Genomic DNA, 9,435 nt, shown 5'->3' on the forward strand with positions numbered 1-9,435 from the left:
ACTAATCTGATCGGTCCGAGACCGATCAGAACTGCGAGAAGAAAACCGTGGATCGGTCTGCCGACCGATCCATTTACTGATCGACCGCAGTCCGATCGATCGATCGGCGTGGGAGCCAGCGATCGGTCTATGGACCGATCAGAGGTTCCGATCGGTCCACGCATCATGCTTCGATGAACCTCCGATCGGTCCGGGGACCGATCAGGTGACAAACAAAGCCTCATGCGCTGGCCTGATCGATCCGTAGACCGATCAGGTTCTAGCCGTTGCGACTTCGGTTGTTTCGCTGTTTCTTCTTCGCAGGTATAAAGGATCGAGGCATCTTCTGTGCGAATGGATCTCCTTCTTCCTTCTTGCTGTTCTAAGTGCTGCTGTGCTTGAGCTTTGTTGAGCTCCTCCAAAGCTTCGCGTGAGCTTCCGGCTGGGTTCCTGCTGTTGTAGGCGTCGCGTGAAGTTGCTGCTTCACCTCCAGTCGACAAGAAAGCAAGCAATTGGTAGAGTGCGATTGTATTCATATTGTATTGCTTTTCTTACTGCTCTTGTACTCTTTGTTTGCTGTTGCAAACGTTTGTGGCGAGGTTTCTCCACCCACAAGGAGTATATTGTATTAGCCGGTTTTCCGGGGACTCATCCACCGACGGATTGACCGGACTCGTCCACCTTACGGACACGCCGAGGAGTAGGAGCCCTAATCTCCGAACCTCGTTACATCCTCGTGTTAAGGTTTGGTTTTCTTCTCTTTCGTTTCTTTGTATTTTCCGCTGCGACTAACCTAATTGTAGGAAGAAACGAGAGCGATTTGGGGCGGCTATTCACACCCCCCTCTCTAGCCGTACGAAAGATCCTAACAAACACAAGTTGAAAAGTGTCTCTGACACATTTTCTTAAGCGAGTACGCAAATCTCTAATGTAAAAAGCTAGAAGCTTCTAAAGTACTGCTTGTTTGCTGGACATTCTCTATTATCGTCGGCACAAACTTCCAAAAGATTACGATAAAATATGTATGTGGGTCCTGCTGGGGGTCGATTGGGGCCACTCGGTCGGACGTCACCAGCTCGGTCGTACAAAGTGAAGCGGCCGACCTGTTCTTCACTAGGCTTTACTATCATCGGAGGGGCGCATTATGCCCGATCGGACCTAAGGTCCGATCGGCTAGGGTGGTGGGCCAGGTAACTTAGTATTTGACTCTGGACCTCGGCTACAAGTTATGGAGGATGATTGCTCGGATGGTTTGGTCGGCCTTTCACGTTCAACTGGCTCTAGAGGTCTGCTCGTCACAATCCATGGTTTCGTAGTCCATCCGACCTTGCGACTTTGATTGTTTGACTTTGACCTTCACGTTTGCGGATTTTCACTGTCTCGACCCACTTTTTTTTTAGGCGGGGGCCATTTTTATCATCGTATCACTTTCTATTCTCTTACATTATTGATTTTCATGTGATCAATTCAACCTAAATTCTTCTTAAACCATAGGCCAGAAGGTTTGATTGGGGACTACAATTAATAGACAAAATTAACATCAGGGAGAAACTAAGGCTTAAAAATAAGAATAGCTAAAGAAAATCTTAAGTGTGACAGGTGAAAAGCCAGTTCAAAATCATCAGCAATACCTTTACAACGTGCCTTTTCTTAGCAAAATAAAAAATAATGTCTTTACAACGTCGTTAACAGACTCAAAATTATCAAAATCTTACAAGTCGTAGTAGGTCATAAATTGAATTTTAAATTAATTTGTAATATTAAATGCAAAATCTAAATTGGCAATATATATATACATATATAAATTTTTTGGCATTATGGAATCACTTTACGGGGTAAAGTGATTAATTTAGAAATTAGAGGGCATTTCGAAATTTCCGTAGATAAAGATACATATAGTGCCATAGCTGCAATTGAGACATCGGTTATTGTGTCCATATCTCTCAACAAACAACAATTTTTAATTGATTTTTAATAAAATTGCTTTTGGCATGTTTCCCTTCTACCAAGCACAAATGATTAGGTTTTAACTTGAACTTTCTTCCCTCCCCTCAATTTTCTTCCAAGAACGTCTTCGTCTTCTTTTTTCTCTCTCTATGTCAATTTTTAATTTCATAAAAAGATCATAATTAGTCTACAGGGTTGTGTGTGAGTGGGATTTGATATTTCAATACATCATTCGTAATTATGATTGATCGTAGAATCTGTGCCCATATATTGCCCTTAAGATCGATACAGTAATCGAGATAAGAACAATTTACACAACTAAGTATATAATTAACAAAAATCACAAACAATTTATTTATTTATATAGATTATATGAATATTTGATCGGTCGGTGAAGGTTCAAAAGCCCGCCGGAGCGAGTCTCAGTCGGAGATCCAACCCAATGACGTCCTCCGCGCCACCCTCTACGACCACCGCACCACCGTCGATCGTGCGGCTCTCGTCTGAGCACCACCCGGCCGCAGGCGCGAGCCCACCTCCGTACACCGCCGCCTCCGTGCAATTATAGTACGGCGTCGGGGAGTATCCGACGACCCAATTCGCGGCGGCCAGGGAAGCGCTCCGGGGACAGATAGCCAGCTGGTTCCTCGCCGCCAGCGGGGGGCAGTGGAGGAGGACCCGGCGGCGCAGCTGCCGTCGCTCCTTCTTGTGGGCGTTTTGGTGGCCGCCCAGCGCCTGCGAGTTGGAGAACTCCCGGCAGCAGTACTGGCACTCGTACTTCCTCCCGCCGCCGCCCACGTCACCTGACGCCGCATCCTTGTCGGGCACGCTGAACCCGAAGAGCTTGAGGCCGCCAGTACCGCTCGGGGATGACTTGGCGCGGCACTCCACTACTCTCGCCATATGGTATCGAAGAAGTGGAATGCGTTGCAGGTTGTAGCAGAGGACGGAGACAAGAACACATATTTATATGGAGAAATTAATCAGCTGATGTCTTTGATTAATCAGCTATATAAAAAACGAAAGGAGGAAGTCTAAGAAGAAATGGATAGCCACTGTCGACCCATATAACTTATGCCTTCTGAAAGGCAACAATTGTAGTAGTTGTTTGATCATAACTGTCGATCGGTGCATACAAAATAATTAATAAGTACGTACGTACTTACGTGCATGAGCACCGTGTCCAACCGATGAGGGATACGATGAGTTTCATTGGAAGACAAGATACAGCAGAGTATACGTACTTAGTTAAATACTGGAGTTCACGGGTTTCCTAGATCTCCTTCACCGTCCCATGCAAACTTCGCACCAACATGCATGATTTGACGTGGACTTACATCGCCTGTCAATTCAGTGGAGTGCCCAATCGATGATGATGAGATCTAGAGACAGTGATCAATTGCATGGTACTGAAATGACGGGACACCGCTGCACGAACAAACTACTGTACATATCTCTATACGACTATACGGAGTCAAAAATATACTGACCAAATATAAAGAATGGCAAAGGGAAGTTTTCTGTTCAGGGATCCAGGCTCCTAATTTATTGAGTTTATCGCTCACACGCTTTGCTTTTCTTGTATCTTGATCAACTGAGACGCATGGAAACATGACAGCGAGAAAATGAATAAACTAAAATAAAGATTTTGGTGAAGTGGCAATTAAGGTCTTTAATTGTGTGAATGGCATGAGAGATAGTGTGTAATGTGTTCCTCGTTGCATTTTTTTTTTCTTTCTAGCTGTAGGAGGTTCCTAGCTCATCTTTAATGAGATTGGGTGCCACATCTCCATCGACCATCATCACCTCAACTTTATGCTTCAAGTAATTCTCAAGTCCTCTCCAAACTCCCTACACAAGAGTCACTGCTTGTAGCTTTGCTTCACCTACTATTTCTATTGGGGCTAACTTACTCATTAGTCTTAGCTTTAATCAGAAGAAACAGAAAAATATTATGAAGCTACCAATATCATTTCAACTAAGTGAATCAAACTACAATATACTTCACTCAATAATCTGCCATTGACCATGAATTATATGACCTCCATAGCTTGTAGATATGGCTAGCTTTTAATTTACTCATCAAGAAAACCTGCAAATTTAACCCACTCAGTCCCTCACAAGGCTCTCTGTACACGGGGTACAATTACAAATGTGCAGTACTGAAGGATTCTCGAAGTCACTCCTACCATGGATTCACTTGAAGCAGTCCACTTTATAGAAAGCAATTGAAGTGACCCTTTTGGATATAGCACCATGGCCAAATTAGATTCTCCATGTTAGGGGGACATATGGTGGGCCTACTAAAATACTCTACTCATTAATTGAATGATCCATGTCTTCTTCTTCAACTTTAGTGTTGTGCCTGTGCGTGGTTCTTGATTGTCTGTTTGCTTAAGATCGAGTTCGCCTGTGCTTTTGTTGCGACCATGAAAAGGAGGAAACATTGAAGGTGCATGGGGAAAAAGCATGAGAGTACTTGCCATATGTATTACTCATCACATGATCTCTTACTTGCCATATGTATTACTCATCACATGATCTATTACTTATCGAACTTGATTTTTGGGTTCCTTCAGCCTAATAATTAAGCAGGGACTCATGCAGCACTGGTTCACTTGCCAGCATGGTTTGGACAACAAAGGTTCTTTTCCTAATCCACGAGCAAGAGACCTTACAACTGTACGTTCTTTAAATTCAACAATCCAATTATTCTGTTCTGTTGGATGACTCTACTTCTTTAGTGGCATCTTTTCATATGAAAGTAGAAGACAGAGTCTAATCTTCGTACGTTTGGAGACATATCGAACTTACTTTTGGGGAGTGACACACTCACATGATGGTGCTCGTGTTGGTGCTCGTGTTGTCCTTTAACCCGTCGCACCAAGTAATTAAGTGGTAAGATCGCATAATGTCACTGGCGTGTCACACTGACATCATTCACATGAATTGCTTCCTCCTTTCTGGGAGATGAATTGAGAATTCACTGCGGGGCATCGCAGAACTTACGCGGATGACTAGCAAAATTTGACTTCACTAAATTTAATTGCTGCGTTCTGACAATTAAGAACATAAAAAATCGTAAACAATGAAAATAAATTCAATTTTTCTTTGCCTCTAAAAAAAAAGAGAGAGAGGTAAATACAGCATCAATTAGTGATGACGCTCTATTTAATTAGTACGTTTCAGGGTTTCATTGTATCGCATTCATTCTTTCATTCATTCAGTCACTTTCTTGATCAGCAAATGGAGAAAGAAAGCAGCAAGAGCGCAAGAAGAAAGAGAGCAGCCGAGGAAGATGAGGATTCAGATATGGAAAAGTTCTACGCTTTGCTGGAGAACATCAAAGCTATGAGAGACTCGTTGAGGAAGAGTAACAGCCGTAGTAAGAGGATGGAACAGAAGGCATCGCCGCCGGTGTGGAAGCCTAAGTTTGAGCTGGAAGACTTTGCAGAGGAGAGCGGCGGAGGCGGCGTTGGGAGACACAGGAGCAGGCGAGAAGAAGAAGAAGGGAAAGAGGAAGAAGAGGAGGAAGCAGGAGAACAGAAGATCATGAGCTTGGATCTCAACTTTTCTCTCTAATTATATTAAAGGTGAGAAACTGGAATATGGTTTGAGTGTGACGAATTTGGAGATGAAATCTAAGAAAATCATTGGATCTGAAATGCCATGAAACGTTTTTTTTTTCCTTAAATCTTATTTTTGAGATATGGTTCCAATCGTTTTCAGAATGAAATTAAGAAATTAATACATATTTAGCACTTTTTCAATAAAAATACATATTTTTCTTAGTGGAGTGGTTAAGGAGATTTCAGCAGTGGAGTAGTTAAAGCCGTCAAGGAGAGAGCTTTTTTATTTAGAAAAATATGGATTCTATCAGAATCAGATCTTCCTCCAAAGAGCTGGATGTCTTTTTATATCGAATCTATGAATTTGAGAGATCTTCATGAAGGGCAATTCACACTTGAAGTCACTTACACAAATTGTTGTTATCAAAGATAGAAACAAGTGCCAAAGTATACACACACGACGCTACGCATGAAGATAATACAGATTATAAGAAGTAAGCTGTAATTCATGAAGCAAGAAATCATACATTAAGAAGGCTCTCCCTCTTTCGTTAACTACCTTTTTCCCTGCAACGGCATGGCGGCAGCCTTATTGCTCGAGTTGGCCGTACCAGATCCCCTGGATCTTCACGTCCTTTGGCGTTTTGGCGCCCAGGTCTGTGTCTGACGGCTGCAGGCTCTCGAAAACGCCGATCACCTCCCCGGTCTCCGGCTTGCTCTTCGTCACGCTCAGCGTGATGGTCCCTGTGGAAGACGACACGTTCTTGATGTTCTCCTTGCTCAGTTCCTCCTCGTCTCCCCTTCCGCCGGCAGGCAGCGCAACGGCATTGTCGTACCCGGTGGATCCTCCCCTGCCCTTGGGGTCCAGGAACGACGATCCCCGGTAGGAGGGCACCAGGAACTTCCCGCTGAAGCTCTCCGGTTTTCCCGTCGCCACCAGCTGCTTGACGGTGAAGAGGAACGGCACGCGCTCGCCACCCGGCAGCTGCACCGTCACCGCCGCGTAGTCGATCCCGTCCTTCTCCTCGAACTTGACGGCGCCGTCAGGGGACACCTCGAAGGGCCCCTCGATCTCGTCCAGCGTGTACGTCAGCCGCGTCATCAGCTTCGTCTTCTGGAACTCCGGCGGTGCGTTCTTCGACACTCCCTCCGCCTTCACCGTGAACGACGTCGGCTCTAGGCAGAGCTTCTTTATGTTGTACTTACCCGCCTTGAACGCGAACGACTCCACCCCGCCTTCGATCGACGGGCACTGGTTCGCCGTCCCCGTCCCCTTCACCTCCATGTACGTCTTGCTCTGGATCTCGTCGTATGTTAGCCGCTTCGGCACCCCCTCAGCGCTTGCCCCCTGTTCTCAATTAATCATACACAGTTTTTTTTCTCGAATTCAACGATCACAAACAAGTTATGATCACAATACATACAGAAACGACGAGGGCGGAGGCGGCCAGGGCGAATCCGGCGAGCTTGGCAGCGTCGGAGCACTTCTGAGACAAGTCACGGAGGTCGGACTGCATAGAGCACGTGAGCCGACCGCCGGAAGCAGAGTCAAAGCCGAACGCACGGGAGAGGTGGGAGGACCTCGTTTGCTGCCGGCTGACGCCTCGGCCGAATTTGGCTGGCTGTAGGAGAGTAGCGGAGGGCTGAAGAGAAGCTGCCATCATCTCTGCTTCTTCTCTGTCACTTGCTCCGTGAGGTGTCTTGTGCTCCGCTAAGGCGAGTTTTTGTGAGGCAGTATGTGGTGGATAAGAAGAATGGATAAGAGGGCTCTTCTGATTGGGGGATTGCTGCAATCTAGACATTTGTTGTATGCTTCCATGGCAAATTAAGGATGAGCTTCGCCCATTACGTGGTGCCGGTTCTTCAAGGACCAGATATCTGGGCCATAAGTATCCCCTCGTAAGATTAAGAAAAAGAAAGAACACGGCAGTTTTTTACCTCCATATTATAGTTATAGTTAGTGATCCCGTTTAAAAATAGTGAGCTATTGACTCTCGGTGAGCTGGTTTGAAAGTTGATTAAAAGAAAATTTTGAATGTGATGGGGAGTAGAGCTCTGTGAGTAATTGAGCAACGAGTTGGGTTCTGATGATATCTGAGTGGGGAGTTAGGACCCTGGATTGTTCGATCAAAATTAGTCGATCGAACATGATGGAGAGCAGAGTCCCGTGAGTAGTTGAGTGGGGACCTGGGTGTTGATTGTATCTGAGTGGGGAGCTGGGCCCCTGGGTTGTCTGATCGACATTAGTCCATTGAGACGTGATAGAGAGTAGAGTCTCGTGAGTAATTGAGTGGAGAGCTAGGTCCCGATGGTATCTAACGGGAGTTGGGTCCTTGGGTTGTCCGATCGGCATTGGTCCATTGGGACGTGATGGGGAGCAGAGTCTCGTGAGTAATTGAGCGGAGAGCTGGGTTCCGATGGTATCTAAGTGGGAAGCTGAGCCTCTAGATTGTCCAATCAGCATTAGTTGATTGAGATTGGATTGAGAGCAAAACCTTATGAATAATTGAGTGGAGAGCTGAGTCTCGATGATATCTGAGTTGAGAGTTGAGTCCCTGGGTGTTCGATTAGCCTTTATCCGATCAGAACGAGGAGAGTTCATTGGGCAGGTTACTCAGGTTTGGCCCACCTTGGACTTTAACTTTCATCTATTCCAGCCTATTAACCTTCGGACCCCACCCAAGGGCCCCTTATCATTTGTCATACACTACAACAAAAAATGCAAACGACAACACCCCTACGACAACGATTTTAAGAGAAAGTGTTGCATATTTGCTCAAAGACAACGGTTTTGGCCAAAACAGTTGTCTTTGAACTCCCCATTAAATATAAAAGACAACGGTTTTGGCAAAACTGTTGTCATTGAGATTTTTTTTAAAACGACAACACTTTTTACAATGGTTTTATAAACCGTTGTCTTTATCCGCGTTTTTAGCGGCTACGACAACAGTTTTGAAAAAAACCGTTGTAATTTAATTTGGTAATTTTCCCCCTCGCTGTTTTCCTTTCCCTCGCTGTTTTCTTTTCGGCGCCGTGTTTTCCTTCGCGCTCCCGACCCTAAGGGAAGTTTCTTTCCCTCTCCTCATCCAATCTCTTCACGCCTCCCCTGGATCTTCCTCCACGACGGTGCGCTCCTCTCGTTCCCTGGTGAGCAGGTTTCTGAGTTCGACGAGGCCCTTTGACCTTCCATTGCTGCTTCTTTCGCTCGTGGAACCTTTTGATCGGACGAGGTGTATTTCTTCGGCAAAGGTTGCACTCCTAGTCCGTCGATTCATAACCTAGGTCTTGTCTTCTTTGGATTTGTGCTAGAGCCATAGTCAAGGTAGATTCATAACCTAGGTCTTGTCTTCGTTCATAAATGTTGTCTCAAAATTAAAACCTACTTTTGATTCCACTAAGCTTGTATCTGCAAGCTCAACATTCTCTTTTCTTCTTATTTTTAGCCTTTTGATTTGTTTCATCATGCCATTTGGCTGCTCATATGTCAAAGTTTGTGGTGTTTGATCTCTGAAGGTGTTGGTTTTAAGCATCGATTTCTGTTTGTTATTCACTTGTATTGGTCGAAATAGTGTGTTCGGATAGGTTTTCTAGGTCTTGCACGGCTTGCCACTTGATGGACGGAGATGGAATTTGGGGGAACAGAAAATTGGTAGAAGGGAAATGAAGAAAGTCCTTCCTTTTTGTTTTGATTACTGATTGAAGTTTATAGTTGTTTCGCACATTGCCCGTTTGATTGTTCTTCCCATTTCCATGAGCTTCTTGACTTTTTGTTCTGTTTCATGTGAACGGAGTTGGTTTCTTGTGGTAATTGCTCAATGCACTTTTAATTTTGTTTCCTTTGACTCTTTAGACATATGTTGACACTTTTGTATGTTAATGGTCATTTTTAGTTTTTTTTTCTTATCTACTGCAAGTTTATGTTTTTTTACATCCTTTACAA

General features: G+C 44.7%; 3 protein-coding genes across 3 annotated transcripts; 1 reads left to right on the plus strand and 2 right to left on the minus strand.

Annotated features, from left to right (window-relative positions):
- Positions 1–2,325: 2,325 nt before the first annotated feature.
- LOC122015643 (zinc finger protein GIS3-like) lies at positions 2,326–2,829 on the minus strand. Its single transcript, XM_042572641.1, has one exon. It carries the CDS (start codon positions 2,827–2,829, stop codon positions 2,326–2,328), a length of 504 nt encoding a protein of 167 aa, XP_042428575.1.
- A 2,261-nt stretch (positions 2,830–5,090) lies between these two features.
- On the plus strand, positions 5,091–5,620 carry LOC122015813 (NRR repressor homolog 1-like). Its single transcript, XM_042572868.1, has one exon. The coding sequence runs from the start codon at positions 5,173–5,175 to the stop codon at positions 5,506–5,508; it is 336 nt and encodes a 111-aa protein (XP_042428802.1). The 5' UTR covers positions 5,091–5,172; the 3' UTR covers positions 5,509–5,620.
- A 270-nt stretch (positions 5,621–5,890) lies between these two features.
- LOC122015812 (oxygen-evolving enhancer protein 1, chloroplastic-like) lies at positions 5,891–7,312 on the minus strand. Its single transcript, XM_042572867.1, has 2 exons — positions 6,920–7,312; positions 5,891–6,843 (listed from the first exon to the last, which is right to left on the minus strand). Exons 1-2 carry the CDS (start codon positions 7,295–7,297, stop codon positions 6,085–6,087), a joined length of 1,137 nt encoding a protein of 378 aa, XP_042428801.1. The 5' UTR covers positions 7,298–7,312; the 3' UTR covers positions 5,891–6,084.
- Positions 7,313–9,435: the final 2,123 nt, after the last annotated feature.

Source organism: Zingiber officinale, chromosome 8B (assembly GCF_018446385.1).
Source record: "Zingiber officinale cultivar Zhangliang chromosome 8B, Zo_v1.1, whole genome shotgun sequence".
Lineage (NCBI taxonomy): Eukaryota > Viridiplantae > Streptophyta > Magnoliopsida > Zingiberales > Zingiberaceae > Zingiber > Zingiber officinale.

Bases quoted from the DNA above. Each gene is read 5' to 3' on its own strand.
- LOC122015643 (XM_042572641.1), bottom strand. From the start codon at position 2,829: ATGGCGAGAGTAGTGGAGTGCCGCGCCAAGTCATCCCCGAGCGGTACT.
- LOC122015813 (XM_042572868.1), top strand. From the start codon at position 5,173: ATGGAGAAAGAAAGCAGCAAGAGCGCAAGAAGAAAGAGAGCAGCCGAG.
- LOC122015812 (XM_042572867.1), bottom strand. From the start codon at position 7,297: ATGTCTAGATTGCAGCAATCCCCCAATCAGAAGAGCCCTCTTATCCAT. The intron at 6,844-6,919 runs GTATGTATTGTG...AATTGAGAACAG, and splicing joins CCTCCGCCCTCGTCGTTTCT to GGGGCAAGCGCTGAGGGGGT.